Raw genomic sequence first — 22,935 nt, 5'->3', positions numbered from 1 at the left:
ACAGCACCCTCAATGCACACAACCCATGATATATCCCAATTTTCAGTACCGAGCCAGGTCCAGCACGCCAGAACTCCTATAGAAACCATGCAATTTAGATCGCAACCGGCCGCAAGATTCAAGCTCAGGCGTAGAGCTTCTTCTCGTACGACTCCATGTTGACACCACCCTCAAGCTGGGCGCTGGCGGTTCTGATCTCAAACCGCACAACACTGTCTTGGACACCTTGGTGAAGCTCGTGCAGGCTCTTGATTCCGGCGTCCTGCATGGAGTGCTTCAGACCAGCCGCAAGGTAAGGCACGAACTTTGTGATCGAGCCGCGGTGAGCGACAGCACCAGCGACACCCTGGGCCACCAGGACGCTGTCACCCTCAGAGAAGTACCGAGCCGTTCCGGCGTTGCTCTTTTGGCTATCAGCGCCACCACCTCCGGCCTTCTTGTCCTGCATGGCATCGATGCTACCCATACCACGGTATGCCTTGACCAGTTTGCCCTCTCGGGAAACAAACGAAGTTCCAGGAGACTCGGTGGTACCAGCCAGGAGACCACCCATCATGACCGTAGAAGCGCCAAGGGCAAGACCCTTGACAATGTGGCCGACGTTCTGAATACCACCGTCGGCGATGCAAGGCACGCCAAATCTGGCAGCAAAAGCACTGACGTTGTAGACGGCGGTTGCTTGAGGACGGCCGACAGCCATGACTTCCTGGGTGATACAAGCAGAGCCGCTACCCATGCCGATACGAAGACCGTCAACCCCAGCAGCAATGAGAGCAGCAGCCTGCTCTCTGGTCACGACGTTTCCGCCAATGACGTCGAGCTCAGGGAACTCATTCTTGATCCACTTGATCATCTCAATCTGGAACATGCTGTTTCCCTGGCTGCTATCGAGGATGACGATGTCAAGACCAGCCTCGACGAGCCCGCGCAGCCGGATCTTGTCCTCTGGTCGGGTACCGATGGCCGCAGCGCAAATCAGCTGCTTGGAGTCGGGAAGCTTGGAGGCGAGGGGGAAGTTGAGGTTCTTGCGGAGATCGGAGCGGGAGATCATGGAGACCAAGTTGCCATCCTTGTCGACAATGGGCAGCTTGCCCTTCTTGGACTTAGCCAGGATGTTGTTGGCCTCTGCGAGGGTCACACCCTCTGGGGCAGTGATCAGATCAGTGACCATAACGTTGGCGACGGGCTGGTCGTCGACGTCCTCGAACTGCAGGTCTCGGTTGGTGACGATACCCAAAAGCTTGGAGCCGAGCTTGCCATTCTCTGAAACAACAAGATGTCAGCTGTCTGTTTGTTTCATGATGTTGTGTTTGTTGTTGATGTGATTGTGATAGAGCAGGAATGTCATTGAAACAAGTTTCTCCCCATGACGGCGACCGTCGATACGGTGGAACGAAAGTTATATAAAATTGGGATTATAATCATGATAGCTGGCTGATGGAGGTATTACGGATAGTTGACCCGAGAGGAGGCACTCACCAGTGACGGGGAAACCACCAAAACCCCACTTCTCCTTCAGAGCCTTGGCCTCGCCGACATTGGTCTCTTTGGTGATCAGAACGGGATCGTTGATGAAGCCATTCTCGAAGCGCTTGACCCTGCGGACCATGTCTGCCTGGGCTTCCGGGGAGCAGTTGTGGTGAATGACACCCACGCCACCCTGCAGGGCCATGTGGATGGCCATCTCGTGCTCAGTGACGGTGTCCATGGGGGAGGAGACAAAGGGGGTCTTGAGGGTGATGCGCTTCGTGACGGGAGCGTCGAGAGTGACATCGGAGGCGGGGAAGCCAATGTAGCCAGGCAGAAGGAGGAAGTCGTTGTAAGTCAGACCTCCATGGACCTTGGCATCCATCAGGTCCTGAATGCCGAGCCCATCGCGGCTGTCGTACTCCTTGAGGAGCTCCTCGGCCTTGGAGTAGTCAAGGGCCTTGGACACGCCGTTGACGGGGGTGGCACCGTTTGAGGAAGGCATTTTGATGTTGGCCAGGTCTGTCCCGGAGACTCAATTCAGAGATTGCAGCAGGGTGCTAGCCAAGAAGAGGACGAGATGGGTTGTCAGCTGTCTTGACTTCTCGACGGGGAGGGTTTCCCAAGAAAAGAAGAAGAAGAGAAGAAGAACTAGGCAAGCCCGTGAAGCTCTTGCATTAAATCAATTTTTTTTTCAGAGAGGACCCCTGCTCACTACCAAAACTCGACGCGCCTACCCCACTTTCGCGACTTTGTGTGTTAGATTGGTGCTATCGATAGTGGTGCTTATCGATAGGGCCTCTTATCGATGTGCAGTCTTATCGATAATGAGGGTGTTTCTTTGTCAGCAAGTGGGACCTCCCTCCTGTGGGATGCCAGGCATCAGGCATCCGGCATCCAGAGTGTTGGGACCTGGGAAGGGAGAAACGTCGACTGCAGTAGCGTGGTCTGCATGGCTAACCTGCACCTTCTCGGCCCTATGCACTCGCGGATCGATTCATTCGAAACCAAGACTCAGCCTTCAGAAGCAAGAATGGCATTGTCCTGTCTCAGGGCTTGAGTGACAGAGTGAGGGGTCAGAAGTCTGGCCCTTCAATGGTTGTGTTCCGGCCTGCAGCAGTGCCCAGGTGTGGGTCCTTTTTTCCCTGTCCCCAGCCACCTCAAAGCTCCAACAACAGCCAGCCAGACTGCCGCCCTCTTGCTTGGGCCACCCGATCTTTTCCATGCCCAGTGGGACCTCAATTGGCAAGCGTGAGAATGTCCAGCGTACTCTGATCGGATTTTTGCTTCTTGCTTTGAGGTGTTCCTTCATTTTTCTTTTGTCTCAAGATAGATCGCTGATCTGAAGTTGGTCCAAACTTGTCGGCCCACCCCGTGTGACGTCTATTTTCCGTATTTGGGCTGCCAGCTTGGCGATCACGTTCCCGCTGCTGCAGCAACCATCGCGCGTCAAAACTGTAAACAAGGCTAACGAACCCCCGCCCCTGCTTTTCTCCATACGGTACCATCCTCCTGCTGTGACTCTGTGCCTTCGGGCAAGGATCTTCCAAACCTGCCCGAGAACCGAATACTGGTGGCTGGTAGAGAGCACTCTTCTCTGGCCTGTACATACTGTCACCAGGAACCAGTTCCATTCCATCGGCATCAGCTTCTTCTCGTCGCCGAATCGGTCGTCTCTCCCTCCCACCCAACATCACTTTACACGATATCATCTCCTTTTTTTCTTTGCGCAGTGCGCGCCCTCATGTCTCATAATACGCGTCGCCGCCCGGGTCCGTTTGCGTGTTGATCGGTGCGGCTTCCTGCACTGTGCTGGCCCTGCTTCTAGGATTTCTTGTTTGCTTCGTCTCGACACTCAGCTCGACATCCAAGCCTGTTCGACTCCACCGCTAATCCACACTGTTGACCACATCAGGCCCCGGGGTCATTCCTTTGCAACAATCGCCTGCCTGCCTGCCTGCTTGCACAATCCCCAAACCCCCGACGAGCCAGCATTTTCCAATGAGGACTGAAGGCCTTTAATGTTTTCTTCCATCTCGAAATCCCAACAGCCTCCAGATAGAGCGACTTCGCTCTCGCTGTTGATAGCGCCTTTGCACCATGTCGTATCGACCCCACCCTCTACGGCAAACATATACAGCTGACCACATTGACCGCCACCCGTCGACAACCTCGTCGGCTTCTTCGGGCTACTCCTTCTCCTCCGGCCAGTTCGACTTAAGTCGCCAAACCACTCAGTCGTCTTCAGCATCTAGCGGTTATGGATCCATGGGTCACAAGCGCGGCAAGAGTGAGGCCAATGGCCGGCTCCCACCTTCGCCCATGAGCCCAGATACTCGTCCCCAGACCAGCACCGGCAATATGTACAGCGCCGCAAGGCAATCACTAAGGCCATTGCCACAAGCTCCCGTTTCAGCGCCCACCACCCCTCCTCGTGAACCCTATCGCCACGACCGAGGCCAATCCATTGATATCGGGAAACTAGCTCATTTTGAAAAGGAGCCCTCTTCTCCGATACCCCCATCTCGGCCACGAGCTTCCACCATCCGCCCGCATTCAATGATTATGACGCGCTCCGATGGTGCCATGACGGGTACCGCTGGTCTCCCTCCGCCACAAGCACCTCTTCATCAGCCCCATGCGGTGCAGCTTGCTAGGCCCGACCTCATGAACATGGGCAGATCGTCCACAAGTCAGCTGCGCACTTTGTCCAAGCTGGCCCAGTCCGGTGAGGCAGATGAGTTCGGCATCATGGCTCCTGCGCAGCAGGTCGTCGGCATGCGCAACCGTCGCAGGCTCCAGAAAGAACCAGGGTCAGGTCCTGCTGGGCAACGGAGCAGTGCTTACGGCTGGGAAGGCAGGAATTGGATGGACAAGCAACGACAATTCCTGCAAGCCTACGAATACCTCTGTCATATAGGAGAAGCCAAAGAGTGGATCGAGGATGTCATACACAGATCAATTCCCCCAATTGTTGAGCTCGAGGAGGCATTGCGAGACGGCGTCACGCTCGCAGAGATAGTTGAGGCACTCAACCCCAATAAGAGGTTCAGGATATTCCGACACCACCGACTCCAGTACAGGCATTCCGACAACATCGCTATCTTCTTTCGCTATCTGGACGAGGTCGCGTTGCCGGACCTGTTCAGGTTTGAGCTGATCGATCTCTACGAAAAGAAGAACATCCCCAAAGTCATATACTGTATCCACGCACTCAGTTGGCTACTCTTCCGCAAAGGAATAGTTGACTTCCGCATCGGTAACCTTGTCGGACAGCTGGAGTTCGAGCACCATGAACTGGAGGCTATGCAGAAGGGTCTGGATAAACTCGGCGTCAATATGCCCAGCTTCGGTACTATGGGTGCCGATTTTGGCGAGCAAGCACCGCCTGAGCCAGTGGAGACTGAAGAAGAGAGGATCGAGAGGGAACTTTCGGAGCACGAGAATACCGTCATCGAACTGCAAACTCAAATCAGAGGCGCTATGTGCAGAATGCGTCTGGGCAAGGTGATGCAGGGTCTCTGGAACACGGAGGATTGGTTGGTTGATCTTCAATCACGCATTCGTGGAGACTGGACCCGCCAAGTAATCGGATACAGACTGCAGATGAGACGCTTCGCCGTCAACCTCCAAAGCGCAGCTCGAGGCTATCTTGTCCGCCGAAGACAGGTGCAGAAGGACAGGCTCTGGAAACATGTTGAGGGCGACATCCTCGACCTACAGAGCATGATACGGGCCGCTAAAGTCCGTAGCGAGGTACGCGACGTGCGCTCACAACTGGCTCGAGTGTCCGGGCCTGTTCGCGATGTTCAGGCGGCTTTCATGGGCTACCTTACCCGCCAGAACATCGTTCGCCAGAAGCAGGAGACGGCTAGCATGGCTGGCCCTATCGTTGGGTTTCAGGCTGCTCTCCGTGGAGCGCTTCTGAGGAACAGGTTGGGCGACGACCAGGAACTCCTTGCGAAACAGGCTCAGGCCATCACTGGCCTTCAGGCCGCCGCCCGGGCAATGCTGACTAGAAACCAGGCCGCCGTGCAAAGAAAGACCCTTGAACATTATACCCCGGAGTGGGAGTCTCTTCAGGCTGCTTGTCGCGGAAGAAAGGCAAGGATGGCTGTCAAAGAAACGAGAGCCGAACTAAGACAGCACACATCAGCAATAGAGTCGCTGCAGGCATCTATTCGTGCAGGCGCTGTTCGCAGGAGGGTTACGAAGCTTCTTGATGATCTGAGTGACCACGAACTTGAAGTGGTCGATCTCCAATCCGCCATTCGGGGGATGCTACAACGACAGCAACTTGCCGACGACCGCCAGGCGCTGGCGGAACAAACGCCTTTCATCACCTATTTCCAAGCATGCATACGTGGCGACTTGTATCGCGCAAAGCATTTCACATTACTCGAGGAGCTCGAATCTCATGAGGAAGCGGTGGTCGGGCTGCAGTCACTTATCAGGGCCGCGATGCTTAGAGAAAACGTCGGTTTCCTTATTGCCGCGCTCGAGGAGGAAGAGGAGTCCATCGTCGCCGCCCAGGCCGCCGCAAAGGCCTTCATTGTTCGAGCAAGGTTCGAAGAGAAGAAACGATTTTTCAATGAGAACATGCAGAAGGTCGTCAAGATTCAGAGTTTCGTCAGGGGAAAGCTCCAAGGCGAAGCGTACAAGAGTCTGACAACTGGCAAGAACCCACCAGTTGGAGCGGTCAAGAACTTCGTACATCTGCTCAATGACAGTGACTTTGACTTCCACGAGGAGGTAGAGTTTGAACGCATGCGGAAGACGGTGGTTCAGCAGGTCAGGCAGAATGAAATGCTTGAACAGTACATCGACCAACTGGATATCAAGATCGCGTTGCTGGTCAAGAATAAGATCACTCTGGATGAAGTTGTGCGACATCAGCACAATTATGGTGGACACGCGGGCACACTCCTCGCGAACAGTTCCATGATCACAACTAACCAGTTCGATCTCAAAGCCCTCAACAAGAGCTCCCGAAAGAAGCTCGATTTGTATCAGCAGCTCTTCTTCAACCTGCAGACACAGCCTCAGTATCTGGCTCGCCTCTTCAAGCGTGTCCGCGAGCAAGGCACCGCGGAGAAGGAATGCAAGCGTATCGAGATTCTGATGATGGGGTTGTTTGGATACGCTCAAAAGCGACGCGAGGAATACTACCTCCTCAAGCTCGTGGCGCGTTCGGTCAAAGAAGAAATTGAGGCATGCAATGCGCTCCAAGAATACCAGCGAGGCAACTTCTTCTGGACTAAACTTCTCAGCAACTATACCCGGTCTCCACGCGATAGGAAATACTTGAGAGACCTTCTCGGGCCCCTGATCCGGGACAACATCATCGAAGACCCTGCGTTGGATCTGGAGAGCGACCCGATGCAGATATACCGGTCTGCTATCAACAACGAAGAGCTCCGGACCGGCCAGCCCAGCAGGAGGCCGCTCGACATTCCTAGGGAACTGGCTATAAAAGATCCGGAGACCCGCGAATTGTTCATTGACCACCTCCGGGATCTTCGCGAAATCTGCGACCAATTCCTGCTAGCCTTGGAAGACCTTCTTCCTCGACTGCCGTATGGGATGCGATATCTGTGCCAGCAAATGTTCCAGTCACTCTGTCACCACTTCAAGCGAGAGCCACAGCAACACCTCCTCCAGATGGTTGCCAACTGGTTCTGGCGCTTCTATCTTCACAACGCATTGACTTCGCCCGAAAACGTCGGTGTAATCGAGAAACAGCTGAGTCCTCTGCAAAAGCGCAATTTGAGCGAGGTCGCGAAGGTGCTTGGGCAAGTCGCCTCCGGACGACACTTCGGTGGCGAGAATGTCTACCTGCAACCACTCAACGCTTTCATCGGAGACTCAATCGAGCGCCTAACTCACATCATGAGGGAACTCATCTCGGTGCCCGACGCTGAAAGCACCTTCGACATTGATGAATTCAACGACTTGTACGCAAAGAACAGGCCAACACTGTACATCAAGATGAGCGATATATTTGCCATTCACAACCTGGTGGCGACCGATCTCCCCTTCATTTGCCCCAACCGTGACGATGTGCTGCGTGAGATCATGCAGGATCTTGGTAGCGCCAAGAACAACGAGAACGAGATGACAGCTACGGGCTCATCCGATATCCAGATGTTCCTCACACCGAAACTGCATGATGTCGATGATCCTGAGGCTGAGGTCAAGGCTTTGTTTATGGAGACGAAGCGGTGCGTATTGTACATTATACGCGTTCAAAGCGGTGCGCATCTTCTCGAAATCCTGGTCAAGCCAATCACGCCAGAGGACGAACGTAAGTGGGATATGGTGCTGCGTGAAGACTTCTCCGGAAACGATAACACCAGAGGTGCCTACTCTGATGCCAACATGGTCGATGTCACGAGGATGTCTTACCACGAGCTCAAGCGGACAGCGCTGCAAAACGTCATGGCACTCGAGCATATGGGTCGGATCTCAAAGCACAACTACTATCAAGATGTGCTCAACGCCATCGCTCTCGACATCCGCACCAAGAGCAGAAGAAGGATCCAGAGGCAGCGGGAAGTGGAGGGTGTGCGTCTCACTCTTGGCAACCTTCACGAGAAGGCAAAATACCTCGAGCAACAGCGGAAGAGCTACGATGACTACATTGAACAGGCCATGTCAACGTTGCAAAAGAACAAGGGGTAAGTCTCAACATCAAACACATACGAACCATGCCATGGGTGCATGCTAATCCTGTCACAGCAAGAAAAAGTTCCTACTCCCTTTCACCCGTCAATACAACCACCAGCGCGAGCTCGAACGCAGCGGCCGCGTACCGAAATTCGGCTCGTACAAGTACAGCGCGCGGCAGCTCATGGATAAGGGTGTGCTAGTTCAATGGACAGGCACAGCGGACCGAGACTGGGACAAGATCAACCTCACTATCTCTTGTGACCAGGTCGGAGTGTTCGCGATCGAGGGCTCACGGGGCCACATCCAAATTCCGGGCGCAAGTGCCTTGGTTCCCATCGAGGACTTGCTGCAGGCGCAATTTGAGAGCCACCAATTCATGACGCTGTTCGAAGGGAATCTGAAGCTGAACGTCAATTTGCTGCTGCATTTGGTGTACAAGAAGTTTTATAAAACTCAGTAATGAGCAACCGGTCTGGCCCGTGTGGGAATGTGCAGGCAAGCGCAAGACTTGCACGTCGGACATGAAAGATGATGGATGACTTGGACGAGGATGAGGGCCATCGCTGGTCACAAGACTTGACGCAGGAAATGAATGGTAAAGGAAGGATGCTTGGCAGAGATTTGAAAGGATCGGATGGACTCATGGATATACCTTTTTACCCCCACAGGCAGAGTCGGTGTTCAAGGCGTGTTCTGCATCTGCTTTCGAATTGAATTGATTACTGGAACACATGAAAAAAGTCACCGAAACTTTGTAAGAGTGCGGATTACGCAGTCCATTCCGTAGTCTAACCGTTACGTCGTTATACATTCACAGTAGAAAACGCCTGTTTTGTCTCACCTCCTGAACTTCAGTCTCTCCACCGATCTCAACGCCAAATAGGCCACAGCACTGAAACCAAACGCCAGCTCAAAGCCCACATCGCCACCAAATTCAGCACCGCACAGCCGCCCTATGGGCCCTGTATACCAAACCTGTGCCATTCCCAAGACCGCCCCCATCACGCCAATCAAGAACGCACACAGCGCAGAGAAGCCAGGAGGCAGTCTGCCGGGCGTGGCATAGTCCTCCACGGCGTATCCACACTTCCTGCGGAAGACAAAGTGCTCGGTCAAGGCGATGCCCTCATAGATGGCTAGCCAGTACCCGATGACGAGCATGAAGTTCTCCAGCACGACCTCGAAGTTGCCGTATCCGGGGATCGAGATGGCGACGTAGACGGCCGTCGCCACCGCGGGCCAGACGAAGCGGGGGATGCGCTCGGTCTGCCTGGCCAGGACCTGCAGCGACAGGGACACGCTGTAGATGTTGGGGCAGTTGTTGGCGATGATGCTCAGCGCCAGCACGACCAGACAGAACTTGCCGAACCCGCCCAGTGGTGGGACCAGCACTTTAGCCAAGACCCCACCAATGTGATTGGTTTCGTATGCATCCGCGTAGCCTTGGTCCAGCACGGAGGCTGTCATCACCGCGGTGCCGAGGAGCTCTGTGAAGACCAGCGGGAAGATCAAGCCCCCAAAGGTCCAGCAGAAGACTGACCGTCTAGAGCGAGTCTCGGGCTGATAGACAGCATAATCGGCAGCCATGGAAGTCCAGCCTGTCGCGAAGCCGAACACGCTCGCGGCGAAGCTCAGGATGTTGCCAGCCTCCCCGGCCCCTGCCGTGAGCGGCAGGAGGGAATTGAACTTACCCGAGACGCCGAACTCACCCGCGACGATGCAGAAGATGACCAACACGGGGATCCAGGACCAGCGCTCGTAGGCATGCACCAGCCGGTAGCCGAAAGTTGTGATGAGCAGAGTGGACAGCGATATGACTAGGATTCCAGCCCAGCCGGGTAGGGCATGTGGCCCTGGGTTGACTGCGGCCAGCAGTTGAGCCCCAACTATCACATTGACAGAAGACCAGCCTAAGCAGGCTAAAATATTGAAGATAGCGACTGGTAAAGACAATTCTGTCAGTCATACACCCATGGGGGAGAGGTATGATGTTCAAAGGCTAGAGACCCGGGGATGTGATGGGTTCTATTGAGACTCACTGAGTTTGACACCATAATAACCAAAGTAAAATCGAGACAGGACCATCTGTCGGAGACCAAAGCGAGGTCCAAAGGTTGAAAAAAAGCAGACCGGGATGATCCCCAGGATATTGATAAAAATGATCGTCAATGCCGCGTCAACGAAGCCAAGCCCAAAGACAGGCTGTGCTAGGGCTCCCAAGGCAAAGGTCGAAACGGTCATGTTTGCTGACATCCACTAGAATCGGGTCAGAAGGGTGGGATCTCGCCGGTGAAGCATATGTCTCATCTGTGTCGCTTCCTGGCCGTGAGGGTTCTTACCAGAGTCCCAAGCTTGCTCGCGCGTGTGTCGGTCCTCTCGTCAGGAAGCACTCGCTCGATGCCCCGTTGCTCAACACCAAACCTTCCGGCAAAGTCCTGGACTCTCGCAACGAGGCCCCTTTGCTTATCATAAGCCGGATTTCTCTCCTTGCCAGGATATACCACATCTTCGCTCTCCATTATGATGTCCTTTCCTTCCATGCTGCTTCCCCTTTCCAACTTTGTGTCTGGAATTGGGAAGACCATCACGATTATATTCTAATCTGAAAGATGTGATAGAGGTGCGGTGGAGAAAGAATTGGAAAGCCCCTGGCTATCTGCGAGGGCTCCCGATAAGGTTGGCTTGGCAATTACCTGGACGATATCGTAAGGCCCAGTCGAAGGAGAGATAACATGCCGGTGCGTATACCGGAACACGGAAGCGTACGGTAATGATGTTGGATGACCGATATGCGCGGATGAGGCGTGCATTGATCGCATGGAAAGATTTGACCAGTGGGTTTTATATCATAATAACAAGTCTTACACAAGAAGCAGACAAGAACATACTGTGCAGCCACTATCAACTTCAGTGGCGGCATCTACAGTGAAGCTAGAGTCGTGTAAGCTCTAGAGGATTGAGGATGCGTAGGTGGATGGATGCTGTGATGCGCGACCATCGGCAATCTGCTGACGCGCCCCCTGACCAAGATGTACAAGATGCATATCGCATTGTCCCTTGCAGTAGACAAACCTTTCAACTGGGCAACTCTCGGGCTCGCATTGGCAGAGCATCTAGGATGAGCTGTTACTAGCTGCAAGCCTCAATGCATCGGTCGCGTTTGGTGGAGTGTCAAGATGGGCGAACGAAGATCATCCAAATCCAATCAGGAAAATGGTAGACAAGGTGCGTGCTGCGACTCGTCACGATTCTGTTCGCTGAACTGTTTAGCAATCTCCCGTCGTGGAGTATACAGTTTGTTGTACCGGCGTGTGAGGTGATGCTTTGTCACCATGAGTTGTAAGCACAACAAAGTAACTGAAGCTCAAGAAACGGTATGAGGCTTTTCAAATGCCAAATAGCCACACCTCCAAGTTTCCGATAGAAGTCTTCGCCATTGGAGAACCGCGCCGTCGACTTCTTCAGCCACTAGTGCTGTGGTCTCATGAGACACTCGGCTCACAAGTGAGTCCATGCTCCAGTCAAGAGAGTGACTGATGAGCCTGTCGGGACACACATGAAACTGCGCATCGGTGCGTTTGGCTCTCTTCCCACCTTATCCAGCATAGAGATTGCACTGAAGTGACGAGTTGACAGAACCTGGGTACGCGGATCCTGAAGCGCTTCTAAGGGTCAACGCTGTTTGTGTATGGTAGGTAGGTCACACTTGTATACCCTCCAACCAACGCTGTCATACAATGCAAATCAGGAGCAAGGGCGTGGTCTCCAAGCCACTGGATAGAACGGCACACCAAGGCTGATTTGATACATCTTGCTGCCAGAAGGTGATTTGTTGCTGGTTTCCCAAGGCTGTACATTTCTGTAGTAGTCGGCAGTTTCGCTCTGACAAAGCCAGTCTTACGATGCGTGTACTTGCTAGTCTTTGAGGCCTTGAAGAGCCGAGCTGGGAAATACAAGTGCAGCCATAAGGTCGTAGACAACACTGCGGCAGAGTCGCTCGATGTTTGCGTGTAATGTGCGTATGACAGGAGCTCGCCAGGCTGACATGACTCTCCTACCTGGTCAGGAATTGTGTTCTCTCGCTAAACGCACAGCGGTCTCGCAGTCGTGGAGCGGCGGTGGAAAAGGAGTCATCAGAAAGTAGGTCTGCAGGCTTAGCGAAGTGATTTGTGAGACAAATCCTAGCCTGTGATACCTAGCACCGCTTCTGTGTATTACATTGTGGTCGTTTGGATTTGCCAGTCGTTCTCAAGTGGCGGGCGGATGCTCCTGCCAAGGCCATTGTCGTAGCCTCGAGGCCGCATCACGTCTGTACTGCTTTGAGGGGAGTCGCAGTAGTTGATACAGGCCTTGAGATTCGTCGGGGGCACTGCCTCTTAATTGATGTACGCAACCGTTGGGTGATTGCAGTTCCAGATCATATCTCTTATGACCTTGATGCGGTCCGTACAGGCCACGTGAGGGTAGCCCACAAATCAAAAGATCCATAAATGTCCGAGAACCAAAAGAAACGGCATCGTGCTACTCAATGTGGCGGCCAGTGGGTTGGTCGGTCTGGCATCCCTTGACCTGTTGTTGTAATACAGAATAGTGGCGACGATGCCAATATCTCAAACATGCAGACTCTCTTTTCCGCTTTGTGTGACTGTGCCAAGCCTTGACGAGTGCGTGAGTGGCATACTGGCTAGTACGTTCACAACCCAAAAGACGGGCACGTCTCGCAACGATGGATGCGTTCCTCTTTACGTCTCAGGTGCCACGGCAGAGCTGGCGCCCTGAACACAAGGATGGATGGCCATGACCGTACTGATGGTTGTGGATGACCGATCTGTAGCTCGGAACAAGCCGCAAAACTTTGATGGGATGGAGGATCATTGCCCCATTCCTGCCTGACTTGAATAGCCACTGCTTGCTATGTGATCGATCTCGACGCTTGCACTGCACGAGGCATGTTTTCCGTTTATGCCGTGAGTGTGGAACATCTTGGACGGGTGCGTTGGTCATTCAACGCATCACTCTGGGTGTCACAGCATTGTACCGCCGGCGACACCCCTTGACGCAGGAACAATTGCTGTTCTGGAGCCACCCCAGCCGGTCTGGGTGCTTGCCGGAGAATGGACCCGTTGTTAATTGGTGTTTTCTACTCAACCCCCTTACCAGTGTAAGAGGCGCAACTGAGCGTGGACACAAGCATTCAGAATCGAGTCGAAAACAGGCCATGTGCTTTTAGAAAGTCAGGGATGAAAGATAGCCGCGTTATCCTGATCTTGATTTCAGTGTCCTCTCTCATGATGTTGTAGATTGTGTTGAACGATTAGTTGCAATTAGGAGGACTCAACTGCCAACCCCGAGCGAGATTCACTTGGGACAAGTGAACACGGAAAGCGCCGCTGGATTGCCAAACCCGACCCTGTCAGCATGAAGAGTCTCGTCGAATTATGATGGGTCCTAGAGGATCGAAGGAAGAAGAGCAGGCAAGGAGTGCAGGTGCAGGTGCAGGTGCAGGACCAGCTTTGTGCGTGTGGGTCTAGCAAGCAGATGTGTGTTTGGTGAAGACGGAATGAAGGTGACTACCGATGACACTGCTGCTTCCAAAAAATGCCTACCGTTCCCGCTGATCAGCACTTGCACAGCACACGTGCACCCGCAACATGCGGCAGCAGTTTCAAGCAAGGGATCGTAGCTTCCCCATCGAGGCATGACCCTTCGTTGGCGCATAATTGCCTGCCTTTTCTATTTCTCCCTGGCTGTGGTGCTAATGACAACGATCCAATTGAAGGGTCACCGTCCGATTGCGCAATGCTGTAAATGTCCTACAGTATATGGGTACCCAGGTGGTTACTATGTGTCAGCGTTTGATGGCGTTCATCCCGTTTCACACGCCGCGGCCCACTCGCTCCGTTTCGTTCCTTGCGAAAAGACCCACAGGCGAGATATGCTTCATCTAACGAGATGCTGATAATCAAACCTTAGATAACATCCCTGTAAGGCTGACTGACGGCACACGCTCTAAGTGACGCACCGCCCCACTGTGTCGCCTAGGCCGCTTTGGTCCACATGAACATGGCCTGACAAACCACCTAGCTACCCAGCGCGTTGAAGGTATACAAGACTTGAATTATGGTGTCCAAGTGTCCCTACAAGACAGCAACGTGCCAGCCAAGAAGCAGAGCGATCCGCCACGGCCATACTGAAGACAAGTGTTCTTCTGCGCGACTTGGTCCATGAAGTACCCAGGTGAGAAGAACATTCATATACAATATTGGAACTGCTCTCTTTTCTTCCAGGTGAGCCATCACAATTCTCTGCTTAGTAGACAATCTCAACCACTTCATTCTCAGCAGGTGTTTTCTCTTTGCCAAAATGACATCAGGTACAACTGGCTTGTATATATGCCTGGGCAACATTGCCTGTGTATTTACATCTCTCCATATCACATACATGTGCACTCAACCGTCAACGACCACATCTTCACGCCACACGATGTTATCCCGCTGTCCAGTCTCCCTATGTACAAGAATGAGTAAGCGTGCAGTGAGAGGCACCCCCAAGCATGAGCTAAGTCCACCACACTGGGACAACCTTCCGCACCAAATGCCTCACTGCCCTGCAATTCTGTCAACACAATCCCCGCGAAAGTGTTCGTGATGAAATTGGAGAAAGTCGTACCTAAAATTCGTCCACTCATCTAGAGCTTGACGCAGCAGTAGTCACTGCCACCAGTGTGTTGGAGGCACTGGTAGCCCTCGTTCTGCAGCACTGCGTTGCAGGCATTGGCGCAAGTAAAGGCGCCATCATAACAACCCTTAATGTCCTGAGCAGTGACACGCGCGTCTAGGGTAGCATCTCGCTCGGGAAGGACGGCTGCGTTGGCTGTCGCCAGGGCGGCGACGAAGAAAAGGACCGACTTGGTGTTGAAGAACATCTTGATTTGCTTTGTAGTTCGAAAGGAATGGTTCGGGGCTAGTAAGCTCTGAGTGTAGGAAAGAAGATAGAGCACCTGCCGTAATTGACCCAAGGATCGAATTGCCCTTTTATACACATGTTTTGCTTCATCGCTGAACCGCTCAATTGCAGTTGTGCTCGACCTCCTCGATTGTGGCTCTCTTCATGACTCTGACTTACTCCATATCAATAAAACGTGGGGAGACAGCGAGTCGAAAGTCGACTTCCCCCTGGGGTTTCTCAAGTTTAAGCGGAGTCTTTGTCTCTTGGCAAGCTAAAAAGAGTCTCTGTATGACAATTGAACACATCAGGGCGGCAAGTCTTTACGTCAGCCAAAGAATTACTTGTTAAGTCTCTATTGCAAGAGCAGGAAGTAGTGCACATTCAACTAATCGCAAACCTCAAGGGCAATCTTGATTACATTTTCTAAGTACTCATAAATACAGTATTGACTCAAACATATAGACTATGAAGATGAGACAGGACCATTACCGCCGTAGAGTACTGAAACAATCTCTATCTCGTGGTCCAAAGATCCAAGGGAGGGAGAAAGGGCATACAACGAATACCGTTAGTCGTGTTGGATTCCCGTTGTAGAGCTGAATTGTCCGAAGATGGCAACTATACGAATATACGAAGACAAGCACAGCACTTGCTGTCAAATGACTGTCTGATGCCGTATTGATCAATGATCGTGAGTCACTACAAGCTCACGTTTGCTAGTTGTGGAGTTGCATGGCACGGAAGCAGAGAAGTGGTGTGCCTAACTAGCTTCTCTGACCAACATTCTGAAAGAGAGTGGATAGACACGCTTCGGCTTCTCAGCAAACATCGTGCAAGGCCCGCGGCACTACCGGGTTACGAGCTGACGATGGAGCCATAAATAGGCTCGGAGGCAACATGTCACAAGGCTCTCGGGCTGGGCAGGTGTGGCGCAAACAGCCACGCCAAATCCTCTTGCGGACGGTCAGCTCGTTGCCCCTCACCTGGGGTCCACTGAGGACTGACTTGACTACTCTGTACGAAACACAGGATAAAGACGGTCTTCTGTGTACAGATGCACCATGTAACCTGTGTGGACGGGTGGGACCCCACTTCCGGCAAGGTCAACCGACGAGAGTGGACCCCCCTCGAGCCAAGCTTTTGCGGGCTCGGTGGCATTCCAGTTGCCAGTTCATCCCAGCCGGCGCAGTATCGAGTAGAGTGGCCGTTGATTGACCGCAATCACAGTGACTGGGCGTGTTTACTCCCGTAGCATGCTGCCTGGCTGCGTGGGTTTTCTCGCTTATTTACTGCTGATCCCACCAACGGAGGCGAGCCCACCGTTGTGGTTTGCCTACAGTTATGTGACCATGCTATTCTTCCGTTAGCCTGTTGATCTTTTCATATGGGTCCATGGGTCCATGTGTGATGCCCCCAACCCCATCGAGGCCATCCATCGCCCTGCAGGTGAGGTGAGCCGGGCTCTGGCGCCGTTTCTCTGACTGCCAGCGTTATTATCTACCCATCCAGTGATGACTGCATGTATATTTCCTTGTGCCCCCCGTCCCATCTACCATCTGTCCTACCTGAGTCAACTGCCTCTCTTTCCACCCCCCCCAAGGCTTGCGCTACCTCTCGGGTTGACTTGAAGTAACCCATCTTCCCCCACGCTGGGCTCCCACTCACCTCAACTCACTTGAGGCTCTTTTATCCATTTGAATTCGCAAGTCACTTCTGCAACTGATTATTCCTTCCTTTCAACCCATACAACCCAAACTACCTCAGCCAAGATGCAGTTCCGGCTCGCAATGCCAGCAATGCTGGCCGCCGTCCTCTTCGGCAGCATCGCATCCGCCACTCCCGTCCCTTGCCCGGACGTAAGTACACCCCGCCATGTGCTCTTCCATCGCATGTAATAGGTTGCTAAAAACGTATTGGCACAGTCAAAACGAGATCAAATACTCATGGGCAAACTCGAGCCCGAGGCATGCTGCTCCTACGGCATCTGCAAGGGCGACGTGGTTGTCCAGGGCGGATGAGCGGGCGTCGACAGCCACAGATTCCACTGCTCAGACTCTGTCCCAACACGAAAAACCCACTTCTTCCCGAGGCCTCTCAAAAAGAGGTCCTCTCTGCATTTTTTGGGCGGACGGATTCACCGACAGAAAGCACGACCCTGACGAGCAAGATTGCGACGTTGCCGAGGGAATTGACGGGGGGAGCGATCCTAATCTCCAGCACGACATGCATTTTCACGGCGTTATCCGCACAATTGGTGGTCGATCATCCTTTTGTGGGTCGACCCAACGACTTCCTTTTTTTTTTTCACGATGACATCCATCAAATCCATCTACGGCGCAACGGCGGTAAACATTCTTCAGACTCTCGGCCCCCCTTTTTTGAGGCATTTACACAGACATGATTGTATTCGACATTGATTTCCAAAGACTCGACATGAACATTACTTTCTCCAGGTCATCACGGCATCTGCTGGCATGCGACCGCCGTGGGGGGGAATTCAAAGGGAGCTGCACACGAACCGACAGGATGGGACGCACAGTGGGGCGGGAAAAGTGCGAGGCCAAACAAAGCTTCGGCTGGAATGAACAAGCATGCTTTTGGTGCGGCTAGAATGTCTTGGAGGCCTGGGAAGGATCCGAACATTCACATGGCAACGGCCAGCGCAGCGGCCGCCTGCATTATCACGCATTAGATACCATAGCATCGTCGAATGAGAGACCTGCTCTATTCAAAAGTCCCCATCGTTGCCGTCGCCTTCTAGACCCGTCATCCATTCCAGTAATACGATCTTCATGACATTGCAGTGTCATTGATTTTCGTATGCACCTAGTTGATCGGAACAGCACCCGAGGCTCATTTTGACAGTCTCTTGTTATCTGCCCATTTGAGCTTATTACCACGGATCAAATGCAAGGGTAACAGTCAGCACGCAGCCAACTGTAATTTGATTCCATACTTGGGCCTTCTAGCCCTTGGCGGATGACGTCCTGCCCTATCGTGAGACCAGCCGCATGCAGCCACCTCTAGGCGGCATTCCTAATCAGTCTGTCTCGTATTCCGTGCGCTCCATACCGTCTACAATGAGACATTCCCACGATTCCGTCAGCCTTCGACGCTCTCATTGTTGTTAGTGCTGCTGCTGAGCCGGGGCGCACAGATATTTCCTCAGACATTCGGGAATCGATTGCATGTGAAGATTCAAAACGCCCTCGCACGACTTCGCTTTGTTTGCCTCGCAATGAGGCTCATGATTCAGCTGCTGTAAAAGTCGTCGAGTCTATGACAAACCCGTAAGAATGCTTGTGAATGGCGTCAGCTCAGACGATCTCAAGACAGCCAGGACGTCAGATGTGGCGTCCCGTCAGGCTCAAACCAGTGACTCAACGGTTTTGTAGATGAAAGCCTCGCCTCCAAGCACAAGGCGAAAAGGTTTGAGGACCACGAAATATAGAACAGGACAAGGAAAGAACAGAACTATCGATTTCTTGAAACAAAGTGGACTCACCGCAACGTTCGCCAAACAAACCTCAGGCGCACCCTCCGTCGTGGTCGCGCAGCAATCTTCAACCAGGACGCAGTCCCACCCGGCATTATACGCATCCGTCAGCGTCCCCAGCACGCACTGGTCGGTGTTGACACCGGCAAACAAGAGCGTCTTCTTGCCGCTCTCGGCCAAGTATCTCCACAGCGGCTGTGCCTCGCACCAGAGCCCGCTCATGCGGTTCTTGGCGCAGTGGACATCGCCGCCGCCGCCGCCGCCGCCGTCGTCGACGGCCCGCCTGAGCGGCTCGTAGATCTCGGCGTTCCACTCGCCCGCGACGAGGCACCGGCCCTTGCCGTCGCCCAGGTCGACGCCCAGCCCGGCCTGGTCCTTCTCCCCGGCGACGACGGCCCGCGCGAAGCCCCGCGCCACGCCGGCCGGCAGCGCCGCCAGGTCGGCGTCCGTCAGCCCCCAGTTCAGCCACGCGACCTGGATGCCCGCCTCGCGGCTGCGCTCGATGACCTGCAGCAGCGGCCCCACCGCCGCGAGGCCCGCCGGGTGCGAGCGGCAGGACGGGTGCAGGAAGAAGTTCTGCATGTCGATGATGACGAGCACTGCCGCGGCCGGGTCGACCAGGATGGATGTGTCGGCCGGGCCGCGTGAGGTGCGTATCTTTAATGGGGATGGCGAGTCCCCCCCGCGGGTGAGGTCGTAAGTTTTGGTGAGCCTGTCATATGTCCATTGGTTACCGGGGGGCCCAAAGGTGAGGAGGGCGTTGTTTTTCGGTTCCATCACGGCGGCGCACGCAGCACGCAGCTCTTCTTCCTCAAGGAGGTCCGGCGTTAGTGGCGGCGAGAAGACGCTCAGAGGGAGGCTCATTTGGGTCAGTAGTCCCCGCCTCGAGCCTGCACTCGAGACTTATCGGGGAGGTCGTGGATCTCTCGCACTCTGTCGAGGCCCACCTCAACAGCGTCACATCAAGGCATTGAGGCAAGAGATAAGCTGCCGCAGGATGCGGGGACCCGGTGGTGGTGGCGCCGTTGGTTTCCAACGCTCGGCACCCGTCGCACCCGGTGGCCGCCTCCCGTATTGGCAGGGATGACTTCCAATAATGCGTTGCCGTGCAATGCATTCCAGCACGGAGGCTTCTGACTCGTCAATCATCTCTATTTGTTTCATGGCGTCTTGCTCGACTTTTGCTCTAATACTCGGAATCTGTAGTCAAAAAACACAAAACAGCAAAAGTTGAAATCTCCGCCAGACGCCATGCCATGATCCTCATAGAATAACTCACACACTGAAAGGACCTCTTGCGCCAACTCCGAGCATGATAGGTCTTTCAATCGATGCCTCTGGCCCTCAGATTTCAAACCGGCCGAGAGCGTCTCCTCCGCGTGACAAATGACTAGTTCATGTCCATACCATCGTCGTCTTCTGCCTCCTCGGCCTCGAGCGACTGTGTCACGTTGCTCGAGATGCTTTCCTTCCTCCTCTCCATATATGAACCACCCCCTTCGAACATGTCGAGCTCCTCTCCGCCGATCACACGGCCCTCAGTGTCAATTTCTTGCGAAAGCTCTACAATCGCAGTTCGCGGAAGTCGCAGGAAACCAGTGGTGCGCACTATGCGACCCCAATGTGTCAGGCAAAATCCAGCCGCCCGCTTGCGCAGCCACTCCTCGTCTGCAAGCCCTGCGCAGTACCAAATTATGCAAGCATGATCGACGTCTAGTTCACGACTCAGACGGTTGACACACAGGAGGCGTAGGTGTGGAATGTTGTAGATGTTGGACATCACCAAAAGCCCAGCAATGTCCGCAAGGTCTCTGCTTGGGCCGTCAACACCCTCGTCCTCGGCAGTAGCATCAATGCGATCTGTATAAAGGTAGTAAAGGAACGCTTTCACCACGGAGTAGGGCTCAGGAATGTGCATCTTTTTGTTGTGGAATTCGGCCATGTGTGAGTCCCACAAGCGTGCGAAATGCGGCCAACGGAGGTATAGAATGAGGCGATGTACGTGGATAGGTGGTGATGTCGGTGAATCTGGCGACAGCCAGGTCTGGTCGCCGTCGGCCACGTCAGTCGCCCGAATAAGGGCTGAACCCAGCAAGTCTTCCTCGTTCGGGTCACCAGAAAGTGCCGTGACGATGAAATCTGTGCCGCTTCCTGACTCTGGAGGTCTGTTGAACGCTTTTGCCAGGTCTGCGCCTAGGCCTTTGGAGGGTGTATCCACACGACGGGTCCTTCCCATAGGCTCTGCAAGTTCGGTTCGCGGTTGTGGTGTTAAATTGTTGCCCAGAAAACCGTACCTGCGGAGATCAATCTCCATAATGTCACTCAGCTGCTCCTCAAAGCCGTTGGCGGCAACATCGAGAGCAGAAGCATCGGTAGGGCAGCCCAGCAGCCATGCTTTGGTGCCATCTTCATTCATCGTGCAGTAATGCCACCTGAAGCCAGATTTGAAGACCTCGCGACCTTCAGCAACTTTTTGCCATCGAAGCTCTCCCAACTCAAGGGCATACAAAGCACATTCCTTGGACGTGATTGTAGCAGCCGGCGTCACGAAATCAAGTAGATTTCCAGACGAGTAAACGTGAAAGTGGATACCCGGTCCTTGTGATGGTACGTTAGGGCCGGATATGAACTTATGGGAATGTATCAGGCCTGGCGCCATCGGCGCATAAGTTTTGATCTGGAACGAGGGAGTGTTGACCTGCTGCGTCCGAGAATTGGCAGCATAACCAGACGCACCAACAATCGGGGACTGGCCCATCGTATACGGTGGCCGTGGTGAGCTTTCGTTACGACTCCCCAGGCCTGGCCGCTCGTAAGTCCCAAACTGAGGCGCACTTTCGAATGCTGGGCTGCCTTTCAAATCAAGCCACCACAGATCACTGACTTTGTCCATATCTTCGCTCAGACCGCCAAAGACCCATATTCTATCGCCCCTGCAAGAAGTCAGTACCAATACAAGCCGGGTGGACCGTATAGCTGATTGTCACACTTACCATATATAAGAGGAATGGTCAAACCGGCCGACGAACCGCCAGGCGCGGGACCATGTGAAGGTCTTGAGGTCAATGTAGCAGATATCGTCCAACACATAGTTGTCGTGACCTGTAATTCCCCCAATAATAAATAGTTTGTCTTCGTGCAAGAGGGCAGAGTGACGTGCGCGGCCTTTCGGGATGGGGCCAGACACCTGCGGTTGTGTCCAGTGGGCGGTCTTGAGGTCAAAAATGATAAGGTCGGAAAGGTAGGTTCTATGCTCGTTCTCGCCGCCGAACACAAGAAGTTTGTCGCCTTGATACAAGGTCGCGGTATGGCCTAGCTTTCAAGTCAGCAAGTTGGTGGTAGCGAGGTAATGTCCAGCACTGATAAGAATACATACCCATGCGCACCCCAGGAATGTCTCCGTAGTTATCCACTAGATTCCATTGGTGGCTGACAATATCAAGGCGAAGAACGTGATTGTAGACTTCGTCCGTGTACTGGTCGAATCCGCCGAAAGCATAGATCTGGTTGTTCCCGCAGTACGTCACAGAGGCGTTGACAAGACATGCAGGGCGTTGGCCCAGAGTGCGGGTGACCTTGGGCCTGTAGCCGTCTGATGCGACTTTCTTCATGGGAGAGCTGGGCATGATGTAAGTGTTGTTGCCAGATGAGCCAGTCGCTGGGGTGCGGCTGAAGGGGACCAGGGACGTGGAAGGGCCTGCCGATGCCGATGCCGCTGGCGGCTGACCGCCGCCAAAGAGAGGCTGCGGGGTGGAGGGTTGCGACATGGTGTGAGGTGGGATAGGATGTGTGGTGAAAGGTTCGACTGCTCACTGCGGCAGCATTTCGAAATTCGCAAACTGCTACCGGGGCGCACAGCAGTGGCAAGGTTGGAGTCGGATGCGAGGTGGTTGGGGGTCCTGGCTGTTGTTGCCTCCTCGCCACCGCTCGTCGAGTCGTCCGTACTCAAAGGGTTTCCAAGGCTCAGGGTTGTTCGTCTGTCACGGGCGGCAGCAAGTGCGAGCGAGTGCAATCGTGGGTGTCTGCAAGTGATAGAATAATGCAGGCCTCACAGTACTCCTTTGACTGCGCGTCTGCAGATGGGACGGGGTAGCGACGTTTGCGATGGAGCGTTTCCCCTGATGTGACGGAAAGAGCCGACTTGGGCTGAAACCTTGGAAATCCGTGCCTGGGTAACGCCAGAACAGGGCAGGGGTTCCGCATCGGGCAAAGGCCAGCGCAGTTGGGGGGGGGGGGCCAGGGGCGAAAGCCGCGGGGACCCGTCTGGTGGTTGGAGTAGGCCACGCCAGGCTATCGCTCATGTACCTCAATGTCGTCGCCACACAACTTCTATCAATTATCCTTCACAAAACAGA

At 53.9% G+C, this 22,935-nt stretch overlaps 6 protein-coding genes across 6 annotated transcripts; 1 reads left to right on the top strand and 5 right to left on the bottom strand.

Annotated features, from left to right (window-relative positions):
* Nucleotides 1–124: 124 nt before the first annotated feature.
* Nucleotides 125–1,972, bottom strand: J7T55_003993 (inosine-5monophosphate dehydrogenase imd2; the record flags this gene model as incomplete). The annotated part of the gene is made up of 2 exons (XM_053144659.1): nucleotides 125–1,263; nucleotides 1,480–1,972. The coding sequence occupies 2 exons, from the start codon at nucleotides 1,970–1,972 to the stop codon at nucleotides 125–127; spliced, it is 1,632 nt and encodes a 543-aa protein (XP_052992494.1).
* A 1,595-nt stretch (nucleotides 1,973–3,567) lies between these two features.
* On the top strand, nucleotides 3,568–8,596 carry J7T55_003992 (uncharacterized protein; the record flags this gene model as incomplete). Its single annotated transcript, XM_053144657.1, has 2 exons — nucleotides 3,568–8,144; nucleotides 8,206–8,596. 2 exons carry the CDS (start codon nucleotides 3,568–3,570, stop codon nucleotides 8,594–8,596), a joined length of 4,968 nt encoding a protein of 1,655 aa, XP_052992493.1.
* A 377-nt stretch (nucleotides 8,597–8,973) lies between these two features.
* Nucleotides 8,974–10,721, bottom strand: J7T55_003991 (uncharacterized protein; the record flags this gene model as incomplete). Its single annotated transcript, XM_053144656.1, has 3 exons — nucleotides 8,974–10,076; nucleotides 10,176–10,392; nucleotides 10,476–10,721. The coding sequence occupies 3 exons, from the start codon at nucleotides 10,719–10,721 to the stop codon at nucleotides 8,974–8,976; spliced, it is 1,566 nt and encodes a 521-aa protein (XP_052992492.1).
* A 4,103-nt stretch (nucleotides 10,722–14,824) lies between these two features.
* J7T55_003990 (uncharacterized protein) lies at nucleotides 14,825–15,061 on the bottom strand (the record flags this gene model as incomplete). The annotated part of the gene is made up of 1 exon (XM_053144655.1): nucleotides 14,825–15,061. The coding sequence occupies one exon, from the start codon at nucleotides 15,059–15,061 to the stop codon at nucleotides 14,825–14,827; it is 237 nt and encodes a 78-aa protein (XP_052992491.1).
* Nucleotides 15,062–18,329: 3,268 nt separating this feature from the next.
* J7T55_003989 (uncharacterized protein) lies at nucleotides 18,330–19,444 on the bottom strand (the record flags this gene model as incomplete). The annotated part of the gene is made up of 2 exons (XM_053144654.1): nucleotides 18,330–18,383; nucleotides 18,590–19,444. 2 exons carry the CDS (start codon nucleotides 19,442–19,444, stop codon nucleotides 18,330–18,332), a joined length of 909 nt encoding a protein of 302 aa, XP_052992490.1.
* Nucleotides 19,445–19,970: 526 nt separating this feature from the next.
* Nucleotides 19,971–22,347, bottom strand: J7T55_003988 (uncharacterized protein; the record flags this gene model as incomplete). The annotated part of the gene is made up of 3 exons (XM_053144653.1): nucleotides 19,971–21,513; nucleotides 21,574–21,892; nucleotides 21,957–22,347. The coding sequence occupies 3 exons, from the start codon at nucleotides 22,345–22,347 to the stop codon at nucleotides 19,971–19,973; spliced, it is 2,253 nt and encodes a 750-aa protein (XP_052992489.1).
* Between the last annotated feature and the right edge of the window lie 588 nt (nucleotides 22,348–22,935).

Source organism: Diaporthe amygdali, assembly GCF_026229845.1.
Source record: "Diaporthe amygdali strain CAA958 chromosome Unknown NODE_18_length_871485_cov_64_394520, whole genome shotgun sequence".
Taxonomy (NCBI): Eukaryota; Fungi; Ascomycota; class Sordariomycetes; order Diaporthales; family Diaporthaceae; genus Diaporthe; species Diaporthe amygdali.
The sequence above is the reverse complement of the archived record's forward strand: the minus strand, read 5'-3'. Positions and strand labels throughout refer to the sequence as shown.